We start from the raw sequence: 19,778 nt of genomic DNA on the forward strand, positions 1-19,778 counted from the left end.
ATATATACTTTAATATATTATCCATGAGGGAATTACACCTCTTTAAGCTTAAATATTTTAATGGGCAGTATTGAATATTTGGCCATGTTCAGTCCTGGCATACATAGAATCACCTTTCCTGAAGTGAGTGAAGCTCTTTCTACTTCTGCCAGACCTAAGTTTAGGTTGGAGACTTCCAGTCTCATAACTCGGCTTGTTCAACACCAATACAAAGCTCTTTTATGAAAAGAGAAATAAAAAGCAATATAGGCAAGTCTGTAATTACTTTGGCCACAGAACAAACATATTGTTTCTTCCTGCTTGGAAGGGCCTAACCTTCTGCAGGGAGAGTAGGGCCTGTGATACCTCTGGTATTGATAGCGTTCCTACAGCAACTGCATTTTCCAGAAAGCTTTGTACTAGCATAAGATGCTTCTGGTTTATTCCATTGAGTGGAGGGGAAAGGAAACTGTTTGTAGCTCATGGTAACGCCTTCCTGGGCAATTGATTTTAAACAGTGCAGCTCAGGGTGTTTTGCTCTTTGGAGTTGCACTGGAAGTGCGTCCCTTTCCAGGCTTGTTTAATTGGAGTCTTGGGTGACACTTCTCTGCTGCCTTACCCACGGATAGAACGATGATATACATTTTAGCTTTAAGTACACTACAAGGTTGGAAAGTAAAGTTGAGTTTGCTCTGAGGCAGATATATTGGCTTCCCATGCTTTGAAGACAAATGGAGGCTCATCCATCGCTGCTACACCAGTATGCTGGTGCTGTTTCAGGCTCCTTTGGGTTAGGATTTCAGTTTGCCCTTCCTTCCTAATGGGGTCCCTTGGTGGGGAATGCCATCCAAGTGCAGGATGGATGAGGTGCCCTAAGGACCTATATCAGGCTTGCCTTTTAAGCAGTTCCTTGCTGAACTGTGAACTGGACTTTTCTTGGAGTGCTGTGTGAGGATATGAATTCAACTTTGAGATGAAAAAACGAAACAAACCACATACACTAACTAGCATGTGTCAGCCTGCAAGTACACAGTGTTTGGTGGCAGTGTTCGTATGCATCTAAAATTGTTTTCTTGTAATGCCTTCGGTATTTCCCCAGGGCTCCTTTCTTTGTTCCAACTCCCCGAGGAAGAGGCTGAGAAAAATGGCTGGTGTGTTCGCTTTGGCCACTGTCAGCGCCAGGCTCGCAGCAGAATTAATTCTGTCCTCCCTAATGACCATCAGTTACCTCATTGCCAGGGAAGGGGCCCTTCTGTCTGCAGGATCACAGTAACGAAGTTTGTTGCGCAGGAGAGCACTGCAAAGGCTGGAGTGTTTCTGCTTGCCTGTGTGGCTGGGTGACACAGGTTTCTCTGCTGGGTGACACTTACTTGTCCCCAGGGTAGGCTATCTAGGAACTGCTGGCATGCCTGATGCTTGGCATGTCACTGGTTTTGGTTTTTCTTTGGAAACTTAGCCACATGTTTCCTTCATGTTATGGGGAAAAAGATTTAAAAGAAGAGGGCAGGATGAAACAAACCCATGCGCTGTATCCATTCTGATCGTGTCCTCCCTTGGGGTTCTCGGTTCTCTGAATACATTTGCAAGCTCAAGTGGGTTTCTATACATACAGGATGTTTCTTTGTATTGGGATCATGCTTTTTTGAGGTTGGACTTCTCTCTAAATTCATGAGTCCACCTTTCACACGGGTCCACCTGCACGCAATGCAAGTATTTTTCAAGGCAGTGTTGCTTTATATCTTCAAATTCAGACCGTCTTACACAGGGGTGCAAAACTCATTCCCTGTTTCTATTTCCCAGACTGGCACACACAATGAACTTTGCCTGTGCAGTTAGTTGGATGCTGTTGGCAAAAATGTAGGAGAAAAGTGTCCTGGAAGGGAGCACCAATCAGCAGATTCTGCTGTGTTGTGAGCAGTAGCTCACGTGTGGTAGGGTGTGAAGCTGAGCACATCCCTTTTAAATGGTTGGTTTTGGTTTTAGTGTTGAGCCCAGCTGTTCCTTGAAACACTCTGTGCAGTACAGTAATTTAGAGTGTAATGATCTCGTATAAGGAGGCAGATGTGAATCACAGGTGAACTATTTCTGAATGATGGCAAGGGTGTGAGCACTTCCCCTGCCCTTGTCTTTCCCCTCCCAGTCTCTGTCTCCTCGATTTATTTTCTCATCTCCCAGATTCATCTTCTCCTCTCCAACTGCTTTTTTGCAACGCAGGTGGGCATGTTCCAGGATGAGTCTGATAACCCTGCTATGTGCTGGTTGATCTGGTTCTCACGGTTGATTTTAATGTCTTTTTTCACTTTACCTACCCTAAGAAACCCACACTGCCTCAAGTAACTTTGAATATACCAATGTCATAGTATGAAGCAAAACAGAGAACATGTCTTCACCCAAGATTTGGAAGTGGTAGGAAATGACCTCTTACCCTTCTTTTGCTTTTTAGATCTTTAAGCCCTAAGCCACCCTAAATCTACTGTCCCTATCAAAAGCTGCATTTTAAAAGGTTTTAGGAGGCTTGCTGACCTTGCAACCTACTTTGTAAGGAGTCTGCACCCACAGCTATTAAACAAAATTAATTTCAGCACTTTTAAATTGTTAATCTTGCAAAAGACAACTTGCTTGCTCTCCAGTGATCCCACAGGTCATCATTCTGTGAGCTGCAAGCCATCACCAGGGTTCATGGCTCTCAACATCATGAGAATGCTTCTGGTCTCCCAATTGCCTTGCAAAATTAACTCCTCTCCCCTCCACGTTTCCTGTCCAGCAGCTCTGTGAGATCTGGGCCCTTTGGGAGCTCGTTGTGTGTAGCAGCTATTTGTCAGTAGCCATGCCACAGATTATTCCCATTTTGAAGTTATTCTGTCCTAATCAGTTACTTCTCAACTCATGGGAATGAATTTGGGGCAACAGGACATGAATTCAGGTAGGAAATGACAGGTTTTGTCTTCGGAGTGTTAGGGTTCCTATTGAAAGGATGATGTCTCTTAAATTGCATTTCCCCACATCCGTAGGACAGATGCTTTACCAGGTACTAATTTATTTTGAATCTTCTTAAGTGTATTTTTTTCTGCCTGGCCATGAAACTCAGAAATGTTGCCTTTTTTTCCTCCAGGTGGGATACATGTGAATGCACTGGGGATGGGGGAGAAAGTGCACGGTGTATTTGCTATTATCATGCCTGGTTGTCCCCGCTCCTTCCACCTCTTTTGTCTCTGCCACTCAAGCCAATTTCAGCCATCCGCCGACTCTCATTTGGGATAATAGCCTCTCTTTTTACTGTTGTCTTGTCATGTTTGATTCGGCGGCACAAGGGTTTTAAATTAGCCAAAACGTTTGCATGCTGGGCTTACTCCGCTGCCACTACCAGTTGTAGAGCCTCTAAACCACTTGATGCTGAAATTGATGATTGCTCGGAAGGAATAAGAAATTGTTGGTGGCTACCGGGAAGATTCATTCACGCCGAGCCCCTTTTAAGAAACCTGGCGGGGAGGGAGAGAGAGATTTCCTTCAGTTTCCTGCTGCCTGGCTGGTGGTTGCATTGTGCTTGTGCCAGGTTCCCGCTGAGTGATTACAGCCTTGCTAGGCTGCGTAGTTCCTGTGATTTCAACGTAAAAACAGAAGAAGAAAAATATAGAGGGAAAGGAAAGAGAGGGGAGGGATGAAGCTCCCAAAGATTTGTAGTTCAGTTCAGGAGCATAGAATTGTGGTGTTTTAACTGGCTGCCCGCCTTTTTGTTGTTGTCTAATTTATTCCCCCTGGCTGAAAGTTTACTTGTTAGAAGTTCTACTCTGTGGAAAGATCACTGTATTGGCCTGCCTTTGTTGGTGATACTAAACCACAGCTGAGCTGTAAGCAGTTTTTAATATTCTCTGGATTAAAAATGATCCATCAACAATGGGATCAGGGATCACCAAGAAAGTACACAAACCACCTAATAATACCCCCACATGCCCCTCTAGATGCCTTTTACTTGTTTACATTAGTGTTTAAAAACATGAGGGGACAGAAGTTATATAGGAAAAGAAGATGACAGTGCTCAAGAAGCCACCAAAAAAAAAAAAAAAAAAAAAGAAAATAAATGTCAGGTTAAATGCGAACAAATTAGGGTTGTATTGTATGATGGATATAATTGTATTTGAGGACTACATACAATCACATTTGCAAAGTGAAAGAATCTTTTTATTTCTAATTAGTGGATTTCTGTTTGGAGAGGGAGTATTTTGTTATTTTAGTTTATTTTCTGTATTCCACCACTAACTCCTGGGTTCCAGTGATGAGAGATAGTCAAATGGTCAGAAAGATCAGTAAGAGATGCATGTGTAATGGCTCAGGGTTTCCAAGTCCAAAACCAAACGCTATCTATCAGAAAATAGTAGCAATTGTTAATTTAAAACAAAACAACCATCCAGACCCTTTATTAGCCAGAGATGCAAGTTCCCAGACAGTCAGAAACACGGCTTCAGATATATAATTCATTATACAGTGTCACAAGTGAGACCTTAAATAAACACGTGGGAATATAATTGCATAGCATCCAAGCCAAAAAAGATGTTCTCATTGTATCTAATATTGCTAACAGTATTGTTACTAATATTCCAGCACTTTGTTCCTGATTACTAAGCCACATGTTCTCTTGCAAAATACAACCTTTTTCTGCCAAAAGGAAGGGAGAAAAAAAAAAAGTCTTGTAAATTTGAAGGTATTGGCATCCGACTTTATTTCTCTTGCATGTAATAAATCGTGAAGAAATCATGCGAATGACTCAAGCTCTAAAAATACAGATCTAACTAAGAGGCTGAATCTCTGGGGCCCAGCAGTGGTGTGCTGTTGTGCAAGCCCGGCTCTCAGGGCTTCTGTCCGTGCCAATTAGCGGTAGATTGGAAAGCCAGGCGACCATGATGGGTTTAGTCCTGTTATCTAACTGCTGCACTGTTCAGAATTGCTGATTTCCCTGCAAAATCATGACAGATGTATTACAGGGAAATATATTGGTTGAGTAGCTAGTGAGGGAGTTAATGCAAGGGATAATAAGTAGCTAAGGCTATGTCCTCCAGCAGACTTTGATGTGGTTTGATAATATATGGGACGGGTCAATCTTCCCTATTAGCAAACGTAGCCAGTTTATGCTCTACATACAAACTAGAGATTTGATAAAGCACTAAATTAGTTTTCACAAGGTATTAGATGTTAGATACTTAATGGGATCATCATGCTTTTGCTACACTTGGTTAGGATGTGTTCTGCAACAGAAGCATGCGGCAGCATGACATTTCACCAGGAAAGGCAGGCATGTCTTGTGACTGAATCACGCGTCTGGGAATTAGAACGTCCTGGCATTGCTTGGCTTCTGAATTACTGTCTCTCTGGCTTGCAGAGAGGTTTCTCTTTTCACATCTGCAGGATGGGACTGTGTTCTTCCCTTTCCTCTTTGCCTCTTTGCAAAGCCAACCCTGCTTTTAAAATGTATTGTTTTTTCATCTTTGGGAGCAAGTAATCATAAATCTGTGAAGTTTCAGTCATATGAGACTAATCCTGTCCCACTCAGTAGATGCTGGGAAAGTCTCTAGACTCGATGTCAGAGAGTTTACAGGTTCAAGCAAATCTGGATGAGAAACTTCTGTAGATTGTGAAAGGAGAGGCTGAGGGTTTTGATGTACTGTTGCATTCTCATTTCCTATGTGCCAGTGGTTGACTAGTAATTTCATATGTAACTAAAACAAATAATTTAGTGAAGCCAATAACATTTTTATAGTAAAAAAATCCATTGGCAAGATATGTCATGTGGATACAAATCTGCATACCTGTACCCATTCTAGCAGTGGGAAATGTGGGTGAAGAGGTCAGCCTTCCAGGGGCTGCACAGCAAATCAGTCTGAAATGGGTCCTTGGTCTGACCACTCCCTTTATCCAAGCTGGTGTTTAGTTGGCCAAATGCTGTAGACAGAATGCACGCATTTGGTGTAGATGAAAACTAATAATTGCTGACAGTAGTGTGTGTCTACAGCTGCATTCAAAAAACTGTGCCTTAAAACCCTTTAAGTGTTTTGTGTTTCTCACATGGATCTAATTTTTTGCTAGTGTTATTTCACCCTCTGTTTACAGAAAATGTTCTTAAGTACGTTTGGAATGCATCATTTTACTTTCTCTGACATCTCACTGCGTGTGCAAGTAACTGATCCTGAATGACCGCTGCCAGGCTTTGCACTTTGAGCGCTAGGGAGACATTCTTGCCTTTTTGTGAAATGCAGCAAGAGCGTCATGTATAAAATGATCCGGTTTGAAAGGATAGAAGCCGTATCCCAATATAGATCACAGTGGAAAATGACTCAAAATTACATGACAGCTTCTCCCCCATTTACCTTCCTCCCCTCCCTTTCTCAGCCTGTTTCCCGATTGGGCTGTGGTAAGAAACACATCGTGTATTGTGATGTTTTAGTTTACTGTTACTAATAATCGCTCTGCATCTTTCATTTGTGTGTTATTTATAGGATTGCAAAAGGGCATTGGTACCACTTGGCCTCTGAGATGGTACTGCCACTGTCCCAAGGACTGAGATGATTTTAAAGGGGGCTGGGTTGCAGCCTGGCCTTGGCAGTGGGCTTGCTTAGCTCCAGCAGAAGCCTTGGGTTAAAAGCCTATGGTTTAAAACCCACTGTGGCCAGTGTGGACTTTAGATGCTTTTATAAACAAGAAGACTTTGCCTCATAACTCCTGCTAAGCCTGCACCTGATGAGCTGCTTGGAGCTAGAGGGCTGTGTTTTCCCTAATAAATTCCTTTTTTTGAACCCACTTGTTAGTCAAGCGTTGTGCACACTAACTACAGCGAGGGCCCTGGGCATAAATTACTCTCACGTGGCACTGTCTCCGAGCAGCCCCCCAGTTATGGATTACTTTGTTCTCGACTTGACAGGAACATAATTAGAACTGTTGATGAAATCTACCAAATTGTTCCTCCGTGGCCTCAATGGTCAGGAAATTTGGCTGAGTCGTATTTGTCACCGACGTAAAGGCTCTAAACACTTCATATTAACTATGTTATTAATGTGCCCTCTAATCTGTCCGTGAATTGGTAACACTTGGAGGGAGCTTGCGCTCTAATAGCACCTTGTGATGAATTCATTGTAATGCTGTTCAAAAGTTTCTGGAGGGTGGGGAAAAAAAAAAAAAAAAAAAGAAACCTTAATAAAAAGTGAATATTTCTGGGTTGTTTCTTGTTTTCTGTATGTGCATTTTTATGTTATACAGTTTTGTTTTGTTTTGCTTAACTGGAGATTCATTTAGGCTTTACATTGACAGACCGTTTTCTGTTCTATAGGATTTGCTGACATTTGGGCTGTTTCATTGCCAGAGGAGGCTTTGTGTGTCCCAAAGGAAGTGAGTGATCTGGCCATAACAAATCCTGCCAAAATATTTTAACACCGTTACGATTTTCTAATGCAATGCGTAGTGAATGTGACTAGAAAAGGATGGTGAGTCCATGAAGGGGGTTCGCTCCCTCTCCTCTGCGATTTGTCTGGTGGAACGAGCACGCTGCAGCTGCCGGGGGGTGGGAGACTGCAGCCAGCAGTGGGAGGGGTGTCTGCCTCCTGAAGTGTGTCCCTTCAGGTGCAGCAAGGGCTCAGGCTTAATCTTTAAACCAACCTTTCAAATTTTGGTCCTGCTCTTGAACTTTGCTAGAGTCCCAGGGTCGTCAGAGGCAGCGTTTTAGTGATGTTGAAAAAATGTGTTTTGGCTGCTGTAAGTGTTCAGTAAGTTTAAAAGGGAAATGTGTTAGACACTTATGGATGAGAGAGGGGTTAGTGGCTGAAGGTCCTAGAAGCTGACAGAGTCTTTAAAAATGAAGGGTTGTCTCATACTTCAGAATAGTTTTGAGGAACATTAAGGGGGCTCTTAACTATATAAGCAACTCTGCTTAAAATGCTAGAACACAAAATAAAGAGTTCTCACATGTGGTGTTCAGGAGATGAAGACAATTCAGACAACCTAATGTTTAGCTTAGAGCTGTAGGCGTGGGAAAGCTGAAATTTATATTCCTGAGCTATTCTCTAGAGCAGCAGGTAAATGAACTGCTGTTTTTCTAATACCTTGGTGATTTGTTTCTATTAAACAAAATTTCTGTTAAATTTAATACCATCCACTCCCCCCTCTCTCTCCCCATCCCCCCAAAAAACCCAACCCAAATATAACTGAAGTTAGCATTTGGTAAGCAATTTCAAACCTAAAATCAGTAAGCAATTTGAAATGTGCTGACTGCAGGATATCAGCCGTCATCTCGTGCCCAACATGCACCACGTTGGATTACTCTGGCAATTGGCTTCTGCACCAGGGTAAACTCGTGTGTCTTTAGTCAGTTTTACTTTACATACTTAAAAATAACCAATGTAGCTGGCCACGTGCACCAGCAAGTTTTGCTGAAGGTAGGAAAGCTACTGAGAAGTAGAAAAGTTGAGCATGCCCACGGCTTTTGCTCAGGTGGGCGTAAGTCAAGTCAGGCCTTTTGCTGTTGATGGTGTTTCCCACTTGGATGTTTCCCTGTTTGTTTGTCTTTGAATACCAGACAGAATTGCAAGTTCTCACACTCATCTCCTGTGCCCTTGTTCAGGGTTTCTGGGCTCACACAAACATTCTGTTCCCTGTGGCCACCATATATGGCATCTCCCACGTCCCAGGGGCAATGATGTTATCTCCAATCAGAGGGAAGTGTTAGCCTGGGAGTTAGGACTTACTTTCAGACTTTATTTTAGGATCTTAATATTCGTAAATGAAATGGGAATCTTAACTCTGCATTTTTCTCATGCAAATCAATCTATTTCTAGTAATGAGCAATTTAAGTATTTTTTTTTTAATATTGTAGTTGCCATCTCGAGAAATCAGGATCAGAATTCAGGATGTTCAAATTAGGTGTTAGTGCATACAGATATTCTGTTGATGAATCTATTATTAGAATGAAGTAGTACTTTCCCTGGGTCTGTTTCTTTTCACTGCTTTTGTCGCTTTTTCTCTCTCAGGTCATCTATTCTTTAATTTCACCTCACCGTTTAATTAATTTCTGCCAAAGCCATGGGCTCTTAAAGGACTTTCTAAATTATTAGGTCTTGTTACTTACTTGCAGTGGGTTCAAAACTGAACGGCTTTTTTGTTGTTGTTGTAGTCTTGTTTTATCACTGTTCCAAAATGGGACACTATTTGGGGCATTCTTCCCCAAAAGCATTCTTTATGCTGTCCTGGCTGTACTTCATCTGTTTATCCAATATGCATTTGCTACTAAAAAAATTCTGTAAGTGAATGAGTATTATCCTTGAATGTCATTCATTTTCTGGGTTTGAGGTTATTTTTTTGTTTGTTTGTTTGTTTTAGTTTCTAGTGGAAATGTTATGATGTGCATCCTGTATGTACAAATCTAATTTGTCACTAACAGACCCAAATGCATGAGAAGAAGAGTTTAATCCTGATTTTACTTGTTTAAGAATAGTAAGAAAAACTACTTCTGTAGAAACCAAGGCACTTACTCAAGGCAGGGAGGTGAGGAATGGGAGTTTAATATCAGAATTGCATCCTGGAATATTAATTTGGTAAAACTGTATGCTCTCACAGTGTCAGCTGTGGAGAGCATATGCTAGGAGATGCTCGTGTTCAAAATCAGGTTGCATAGTTAATCATTCTAAGAAATAGACTTATCACTTCATAAACTCTAGGAAAGACTGTTTTCTTTTCCAAACATTTAAATTACTGAGCCATTTTATACATTAAAACCCAATTATGACTTGCATGGTATTTCAAAGAGTTTTCAAAGCATTTCTTTTAGGAACTGTGCAAAGTCCATGGCTCTAGGATTGAGTAGTTCATATTTTCAGCTGTGTCAGCTGTGGGGTTTTTCTTACCAAAATACTGTTTTGAGGAAGTTCATAACCAGACAAATCCCAAACAGCCAGTTCCAGAACATGCTGCATGTCCCCTAAAACTAGCAAACTAAAATCCAAATGTGGCCATTGAGCTTTAGAACATAGCATTAAAATATTTTATTCTTTCTTTTTCTAAGATTGTGTAGACCAGGTTGAACTAAAGTTTTTTTCTGCCACCTCTTTTCTGCCACCTCTTTTCTGCCACATTATGCAGACTGTGAGCAAAACCCATTCAGAGAGAAATAAAAATCGAGATATTTACCTGTTACTGATCAGAAATCCTTGTTTTAAACACCACCTTCTTGTTTCTAGGGGCCAACTTAGTATTTGAGCTAGACATCAGTTTAAGAAGAAACCCAAACCATCCAAAACTCCCAAATACTGTTTTGTTTTTCTCGTTTGGATGCCAGTTTGTCAGCAGAGAAGTGTATGTGAATCAGATCATACTAATTTGGTCAGGAGATGACCGATGTGGTTGTGTACAGTGCAGTAACTAGGAAGAGGTGTATTATTTATATGAAGATATAAAAAATGCATATGACACTGGCACCATGATGAGACCACTTACCAAAGGCACCCTAGTCCTGTGTATAGAAAGTTATTCCCAGACCTTTTGGGAATTGGTAGGATAGTGTTTGGTAAATGTTACATTCCCAAATCAAGGCTTAGCTATCATGGATATGAGGGAAAATAAAGTTTATAAGATGTAGCAATCCTACTTTAAGGGCCAAATAAGAGAGAGAATAAGTTTTCAAAATCAGGAAGCTGCTTTATAAAGACTCTTATGGACCCAGGATCCCTGCACAGGAAGAAGCAAAGCTGTTTGCTTTAACAAAAAGAACTAAAAAGGGACTAGGCTGTTCCTCACCTCACTCATTCTGTATCTTAGAGCTGAGCTGAAATTGAGATGGGAGCCTGGTGCTTCCCTTCATGAAGAGACCATGAATGAAAGGTTGCAAAGATATTAAAATTTACTAAGTCAAGGCATACTTGTCATTGGCTTCTCTTGCTAGATATTTAAAGTTCAAGTGCTTGTTTGCTTTAGTTAAGTGCTCTGAAGTGCTTTTAAAAGTGTTGGCCCATTTATATAAACAAATTGAGAAACTCTATTGATAGTCTTCCCAGTCAAAGTATGTTACCCAATATTTGAATATCCTTCCTTGAGTCCCCAAAAGATTTGCACTAGCGACTTCTAAGACACTAAGACTTCTAAGGCTTTGTTAATGGAGCGTTGTGTTATTTTATCATAGACATTGACAGAAATGCAGTTTCTTGGTTGCACACAGCCATGAGGAGGAAATAGAGGGGATTCAGTAGCTCAGAAACTTATTTATCCAGAACTTAAGTGTGACTAGAGAGGAAGAATGAGCTGGAGGCCTGATTTCCTCTTGGAACATTCACAGTAGGGAATTAATACTTACATCTCTCCCACAGTTTTTTTCCACTCCTTCTTAGCTGTGCTAACTCAGGAACCTCTTTTAGTGCTCAGAGTCAGGCAGCCAAATTTAAACACATTCTCAAACCATGGGAAAATCCTGTTTGCACACATATGGCCACTCACAGAAAGGAGGGGAACTGCCAACACTGTTAGTGAAGGTGAAGGCTGGGATGGTGTTAATGCGCTTCCCCACAGTGATCCCTGCGTGGCGGTGGTGTGGTGCTTCCTTACTGGTTGTTCTCATCAAAACATTGCTCTTCTGGAGTGATGTCCTTTAACCCAATGATACTGTTTGATACTGAAAGCCGAAGAATATAATGAGATTGTATATTGAAATTTAGCCTGTTTATGTGGATAAAGAAATAAGCATTATTTGGAGGGATCACTGGGGAGGCCTTACCCAGGTCAGATTAGGGTCAAGATCAGGGCAGTTATTTCCAGAAAAAAGTAAAACTGAATTCTATCAGCAACTATCCCACAAATGCGATGTAGTGTGAGCAATAGGGAGTGCTATCTTCAAACTAAAACTGCATCCTTCTTAAAAAACAAACAAACAAAGGAACAAAACCAACAGCTTTTCCTAATAATTTTAATCTGCATGTGCAGTCTTTTTGCCTACCTTATGTACTGTTGGTGTGATTCAGGGGGTATCATAAGCGGGTGAATTTAGAGCTGTTGCTAATTTAAACTGCATTTAATAAAACACAAGTTTGAGCTATCTTACAAATCAGTGAATGTGGCATAGTTTGAAGATTGCTTTTGTCAAGTTTGATTAGCTCAAAGAGAAACCTTTTCTAAATATTGGTTGAGAGATTAATCAGGCAATGTAAGACCTTGAATTATTCCTCATCACAGGAAAACAACATAATGTATTATCTCATTTGAAGACTGGAAAAATGTAACTTTTGAGGATTTAAAATTTGCGTTTTAAAGATTCTACTCAAGGCAAAACTTTCAGGCTGTTCTTCTTTTAAACTGACTTGTAATTTTTCCATATTATGCTTCACTTTCTACAGCGTGTTCCTGTATTACAAGTTGATAGTACCAACATCATTACATTGAGGGATGTTCTCATTATTGACTCCATTCTCAATTAATTATAAGTTTGTCATGTTTTAATGAGTAGGATTAAACTTTCATATTCCAAATATATGTCTTGCATTGCTTGCTTAGCAGCTTTCTAAAGAATGTGGCTTACCGACTTCTCTGAATCTGTACAAGGAAACAAAATATTCTTTGTGCACCTTAGAAAGTGTTTACTGTACTTACAAACACTTGCAGAAAAGGTTTAATAGCTCTCTGCTTTGGAACAAAGTATAGAATTTGGGCAAATGCTTTGCTGTTCTTTTCTAGCCTTCCCTGTCACAAACTGTTGTTGTCTTCACTAAAATAGAAACTCGTATAGATCTGTCATGTCCTGTAAAATAGAGGATGGCAAAAGGGAGAGTAGCACTGATGTATTTTAAGCGTACTCTAATTTTCACTGGGTGATCTGTATTCCTCTTCAATAAATCCCAGCTTCCTTCTGTGGCCTTTTTTTACTCTTCCCCCCAAAATGAGAAGGTACTTCGTACTTTGACTTAATTGGCCTGTCTTTTAAAAACGTGGTACATTTGCATCACAGCTGCTGCCACCTGTGCTTTTCAGATTCGGTCCAGTGCAGCTCTGCAGGGCATCTATCAGGCTTTCTCTCCCAACTTCAGTGTGCACTATTGGATCCTGTTTGCTAACATAGATCCTGGTCATATTTTCTAGCAGAAGTTTTATGTTCATTGTCTTTTATTTCCCTGTATAACTTCACACTTTTCTCATTAGTACAGATCAAATAATTTCTAAGAGTGGTTCTTCTTTCGCTTATTTGCCTGCAAAGCGTACACACAGGAGGATGGATGTGTTCTAGCCCTGTTTTGGGTTCATTTCTGCTGATTTCAGTATGCTTAGGGGTTTTATTCTCCCCTGTCTATCAGTAATAATTAGATACCTGTAAACAGTAAGCACCAGTAAGTTTGGAGTCTCTGTCAATGTAGATAGGTGTCATAGTAAGGGCAGGTAAGCAGATTCCTCAGGGGAAAAAAAAAAAAAAATCTTTCATTAAAACATTGCCTGTTTTAGCCTGTGTTGAATTAAAAGTAACCTTGCAATGTGAATAGCAATGTCAACTGATATCACAGTCTGGCTAATAACACACGAGCACGATTTTGAGAGGGTTGGACCAGCATGGCCCGCACCAGGTAGGAGCCCAAAGTCCTGGTAAATGCTGGCCATTTCTCATGGGACCTGTTACTACAAATAGCCTGTGGCTACATTTGAGTATTCAGGTTTCGACAGGATGTGGCTGCTCTTTCTCACTTACCAGATGGCTTTTCATGAGCCATCACCTGTCCTAGCGCTCCTTCACCTCACTAACAGAGTTGTGACAAGAGCTGTCCTGAGGTTGTGAAAGCTGCTTTCTGCATGTGGCCATCATAATTAACACATGTGGGCACCTTTATTTAGCAAGTCCACACATACATTACTGGTGCAAATGTCTTACGTTTGGGTACATTCATTTTATGTCTTCATTTTATCTCACTTATAAAATAAATCCGGGGTGGTGATATTTTGCAGCCTAATCAGGGAGTTAAACCTGTACAAAACCTGCTTGATCTAAGGATCAGGCTTTGCATGTCTGTATGACAGGAGATGAATTTCTTCATACTCTCCTGTTTGGAGGAGCATCCATAGCTCAGTTGTGCCTTTGCACTGGTCGAAAGTAGTTTGGTAAACTCAAGCATGGCCATGGAAGTTCTGTACTCCCCATCTCCCGTACTCAGGCACATTTTGTGCATGGACCATCCCTATCATCAGCATCTGTCTTTTGAGTGATGATTTACTTGCCTCCAGGTTTCTGTCCCTTTATACAATCCCAGATCCAAAATTACATCTGTCTAGAGGGAAAGGCATGATCTCAAAGAATTAATACTGATTTCAAAATTTTATTGCCAGGAATTACATGTGATATTGCTTTAAATTAACGAGTAATTATTCAGACTCATGTAGGAAAGAGTTAAAAATACTAAATGAAACAAAAAAAGTCCTTTTTCCAGGCAACTGGACCCCTTCCTTTCAACACAGCTGTTGCAGGAGGTTTCAATGGTATGAATAAATGTATTTCTTTAAACACTTTTGTTGTTTAAAATGCTATTGTTTCATCTGAGGTGTGAGGAGATGTGCTAACCTTGTCAATGTGGGTGCAGTAGAGCAGAAATGATAACTGTATATACTTTTTTTTATAAAAATACAGAGAGAGTGTGTGTGTGAGAGAGAGAGACAACTTATTTAAATCCTGAATACCGTCAGACCTCATATGCATTGTTAAAAAAAAGCCCTAAAGAATTGCATATGGATTAGGGGGATGAATATTCTATTATTTCAGTCTGTTCTGCTGATCTTCTTATTGTGACTTTGCGCTTCAGAAATCTGCCAGGAATTTGGCTTTGCTGTACTAGACAGTAATTTTAAATGTGTATCAAGCACTTGATAGTGTATGATTTGCGTGCTGTTGCATTCTCATTCCCTAAATTTTCCACCAATTTATTACTTTTTTCATACTGTTTTAATATTTCAGGATGATGAATATATACAGCATCATTAAAAGTAAATAAAAAATGCATGAAATTAAAAAATGGAATATTAGATGTTTCTTTGCTGTAATCCCTAGGTCCAATAGGAATGAAATGTCTCTGTTCTGTCAAGTAATCCCTAAACATGATTAGAGACCTTGTAGTTTCCACATAGCCCACATAATATTTGTATCATATAAGCCTATTTATGTAAGGTTTGAGTAAAAGTTGTTATTAGAAGACCTATAAACCTATTCTACAATTCAAAAATATATGCTTGCCTCTTAATCTCTCTATTTTTATTATTTTGCTGGAGATGGCAATACGTCCTTAATTCATATTTTGGAATTCTGTTGCATCTTTTGCGTATTATATCGTGCATTAACAATCCAAATGAAATGTACTTTTAAGACAGGGGACTGAGTTCAACAGTTCATCTACTCATGCAGCTTCTCCTTAAATCCTCATTGGGAGGGATGTGCACCTCTTTCTAGGTCTCTCCTTCAACATCTGGGTTTAATCTGACCTGGGGGTCTGGAGATGGAGAGATCATTTTTCTCGTTTTGGGGAAGGGAAGGTGAAAAGAGGGAGGCTCTGTTTAAATCCTGTGATAATATCTTTTCAAGGGTGGAGGTGCTTCTGGCAGCTCCACAGAAAGTTTTAGAAATCAGCTTTTGATTTGATGAGCCTATAGCAGGGTTTTAGAGAGAAATAGCTGGGAAGAAGGAAAATGGGGAAAAGCCTTGAATGACAAAAGAATAAGACAGGAGAGACAATGGGCATTTCCAGCTGTTTCTTGTGACACAGTTGTGTTGCAGGTACAATACCACAACACTTCCTATTCCCTGGCTCGGCTTCTTGCCTGGGCAGCAGAAATGCTCATAGTCCCATCTTATGTGTTGTTAGGCTGAATTCATTAATGTGCAGAGGTATTCCAGTTCCACGGTAGCACAAGGAAGATCAATAAATAAATAAGAACAGTAACTTATGTACTTCTATGGTTTCAGCAGGCTTTCATGAAGAAAATATTTTCCAATGATAGCAGGGGTCAGCTGTGGCAATTCCGTATTTCCCATAAGAAAATTTGAGATTGTATTAACCTTGGGCTATCTACTCAAAAAAACCCCTGTGGAAATACACCTGTATTGCTTTCCACACTGCACTGAAATTTACTTTTATTTCATTTTCGGCAGTTAGGGTGGCATTTGAGCAATAGCCCTATTCTTGTATTTATGAACTAAGAGAAGCGAAACTGCTCACTGCTGAGCCCAGGGATCCTCTTCCAGGAAAACTGAGATCAATAACTGTTATCAAGTGTTCATTTTTAGGGAGTGTTAAATGACCACAAAGTCCTGATGTTCTCCAGTTAATGGCTTATGCTTAAAACCAGGCTATCTACCCCCTGCCCCACAGCCCAAGCTACCATAGTCAGAAATTTTGATCTTTGATGTCATTATAAATAGTCACTTTCAGTTGTTACAGTTCCTTTTTAGATAGAGAGACTATATTACAGAAGTACCAATAAGTTAGAGCTAAATGATGGTTTCCGTCACCAACCTCCTCCTTCCTGCAAGTAGTAGAAGATGGGAATGAGGTGATGATACTTGAGGCTCATTTTATCATCCAAAGCAGGGATTTAGAATTATTATTGCAGTTACTTTTGGGTTTTGGTAATCAGCAAAAAGGGAAGTGCACACCCCAACCAGAACAGAACAACCCCTGAAAGCTGAAAAGCCTTGCACGCAGATGTGTTTTCAGTTGCCTTTATTCCCTCAGTTTAAGTGGAAAAGAGGGATTTGGGAGAGCAAGAGCTTAATTTAACAAAATAATATTATGCTTTCGATCCTTAAAATGAATGAATTATTTGGATACTTAGCAGTATAATGTCTTTGAATAATTCTGGTACTTAAGTTAGAAAAAATGATATTGTCAGTGTGGTGTGTTTTCCTCTTATGATGTTTTTACCAATTTGGCATTTATGGGAAGCAATATCATTGTTGAGAGGTTTCCAAATTGCTTTTTATAGAAATCCGCAGAAATTAAATCTCCTCCTTGTTATGAAAATGAAGTGATGTCTTGAGACACTGGTATATTAGCACAAATCTGTGGAGACAATAAGCCGAATTCTGCTTGCAGTTATTGTGTGTCCACTTTTAATCACTTTGGGAAGCTGTGTTAGGTGTAGGCTGTTGCAGGGCATTATAAAAATAAGCATCTGCTTAAGTACAGCGTGTCAGCAGAAGTAAGAGGCAGTGTAACATCCCAGCCCTTTTCCCTGTCCCCTCAGACCATGTGTCTCAGGACATACTGGAAGGAAACACACAAAATGGGTTGGAAGAGAGACCAGTTCATGGGCAGTCCTGGCAAGCCACTGTTTAGAGGGGTGCAGTGCAGAATTATTTTAACTCAGAACCGTAATGGGTCTTCATAGCTGAATTTAAACCACATAAAAATGCTGTATGTGATGCGTTTAAATTCATTGACAGAATTAAGGCAGGACTAAGGCAAGTGCATGATTGATTTTCACAAATAGAATCAAATCTAAGAGATGGAGATGCAAGATGGATCAAATTTTAAGACCTGGTTTACCTACATCAGATATTTAATGGGATGCTTAATTTGATTGCTTCACCAAAAACTACTCACAGTAGTAAAGCCACTGACTAAATGTGTGCATAATCAAGGGATCTGTGTGCAACTCCATCTTGATTTCCATGTACAAATAACCAGCAATTAATGGTTCAGAATGACTTCAGGGATTGGTTTAAGGTTCAAAATGGCAACTCTAGGGTTTAGGGGGTCCTTCAGCATTCTTTCACTATGTTTTTTAGGAGTATAGAGAGACTTACGCAAGTCCATGTAAACAGAAGATTTTTAACTTTGCAGAAGTTAAAAAGGCTCTTTGTGGCTACAGATGAAAGCCATCTTTCTTCAGCAAGGTTGGATGCTTTTAATAATGAGATTTAGGCTCTTAATATTAAACTCGACATATTAACCTACTCCTGTATAGCCTAAGTGTCCCATTACATGAGTTTATTAATAAAAAAAACAGGAAAGATCTTTGAATAGAGGGATGACAGCTGTTGTATGTATTTTGTAGCAATCACAAGGCACTGCACACTTTCTTCTTGGGATTTAACACATTTCTGAGTGAAATGTCAGCAGTCACTATTGGCACACCTCCCCCCCCCCTTTTTTTTTTCTTTTTTAATTTGTCTCATTGTAATGCGTATGAAGTACATTAGAATATCAGATCAAGAGTCTTGAAAATACTGATAGATCCTCATTATTTTTACTGTAGTATTTCCATAGTAGTGAGTCATCAATTACATTTAGTCTTTTTATTTCTCACGGCACAGCTACAACAGTTGAAATTAAGGGTGTTATGTTCACGGTCCCTTTCAGCACTTATTCGAATTCAGGCAAACATTGGCTGTTTTCTCAGAGTAACCTTTACAAGGCAACAGATAAACATTATTTTTGTTTTAATGACTCCCAAATAATGTCATATTTAAATGAAATGCAGTTTGCCTCAGCAGGGTTCTTTGAATTTATGAGCATTTTTGTCCCATATCCTACAATAATGTGACAAATATTTGCATTTTTACTGTTTTCTTGAATACTTTTAAACACCCATTTTTAGGAGACTTCAGATTGCTTTTGAACATATTTGAATGCATTTTTAGCTATCACCAAGCTTAAAATAGGAACCCTTTTTTCAGCTTATCTTTATTAAACACCTGTAAAAATCAGTGGTATTTCTTTTTTCTTATAAAGCTTTCTTCCTTTAACAAATGCCAGAAATGCTGCACTGTTTGTTCCAGTATGGGCTTTTCTTGGCGGTAATGGGCAGTAGATGGTCTGGTAATGTCTCTTCCATACACACAGGCATTTACCTGCCTGCATATCATAAACAGAAACTTAAAATTGAAATGAAATGCATCTGATCTTTAACTATAATCAGTTAATATTAGAAATGCTAGGCAGCTTTCAGAAAATAGCCAGAATGAAGTCTTAGAAATTCATCCTTCTGTACAAATTATATAAACCTCTGATCTAAAGAGTAGGTGGCCAGGTGTGCCAGTGGCCAATTGTTTATATTATTGAATGTTCACTTTTTTAAAAAAAATGGGTTTATTTGTCAGGGGAGGGATTTTTGTGGTGTTTGGCGTGTGCCTGCTTGGGATTTGCTCAGACAGGTACTTTAAAAGAAATTTTACTATTCAGCACCTTTGTAACATAAGTGTGGAGTTAGCAGCTTAATCTTGCTGTTCTTGGAGGCAGTTTCACAGAGTTCTTCATGCTTAGCTGGGTTAAGTTTTCTGTTTTCATATGCTTTCTTTTCTCAGGAATGAAAATTGGCTGCTTATTTTTAAAGCAGCGTTTTCATGTATTGAATCGAATTTTAAAAAATCAATCGCATGAATTCATGTATCTCTATACAATCTTACTAAGACCTCTCCAACATTCACAGAAGTCAGTGGGAAGGTTTCTGTATTGTTGTGTTCTGCAAAAAATAACTTCTGTGTGTGCTTTTTTAGTCAAAAAACCCAACCAGATACCCTGTACAGAATTTTGTAAGTAAAAGCAAATAATTTAAAATAGGATTGTGGTTACTCACCATTCTGCATTTGAGCACTGTGCTAGATGTTGGTTAAAATTAGACTTCCTTAATGGACTGGCGAGGGAAGGTAGGAGTGAAAACAAGAAAAAGATGACAGAAGTAAATATGCTCATAAATGCAGAAACGACGTGTTTGCTTTTGTGGCCTTTGATCAAGCCCAAGAGTTTACTTTCAAAGGACATTGCGGGATGCTTGGGAAGGGAACAGCCACCCGGCGTAATTGGAAGGGGGGA

General features: G+C 39.7%; 1 protein-coding gene across 28 annotated transcripts in view; it reads left to right on the forward strand.

Moving 5' to 3' along the window:
• The window catches only part of ESRRG (estrogen related receptor gamma), a 387,661-nt gene that overhangs the window by 154,407 nt on the left and 213,476 nt on the right, over positions 1 to 19,778 (forward strand). For 7 of the 28 annotated variants that reach the window (XM_040060721.2, XM_040060725.2, XM_040060724.2 and 4 more), the window contains one exon: positions 7,295 to 7,448. The exons of 15 other annotated variants lie outside the window; for them this stretch is intronic. In XM_040060721.2, the coding sequence (XP_039916655.1) occupies positions 7,414 to 7,448 (35 nt within the window). In that variant the 5' untranslated portion in view covers positions 7,295 to 7,413. The remainder of the gene's footprint in view (positions 1 to 7,294; positions 7,449 to 19,778) is intronic. 6 more of the 28 variants (XM_040060732.2, XM_040060719.2, XM_058420051.1 and 3 more) reach the window with 1 other exon arrangement.

The sequence above is a fragment of the Hirundo rustica genome, chromosome 3 (genome assembly GCF_015227805.2).
Source record: "Hirundo rustica isolate bHirRus1 chromosome 3, bHirRus1.pri.v3, whole genome shotgun sequence".
Classification (NCBI taxonomy): domain Eukaryota; kingdom Metazoa; phylum Chordata; class Aves; order Passeriformes; family Hirundinidae; genus Hirundo; species Hirundo rustica.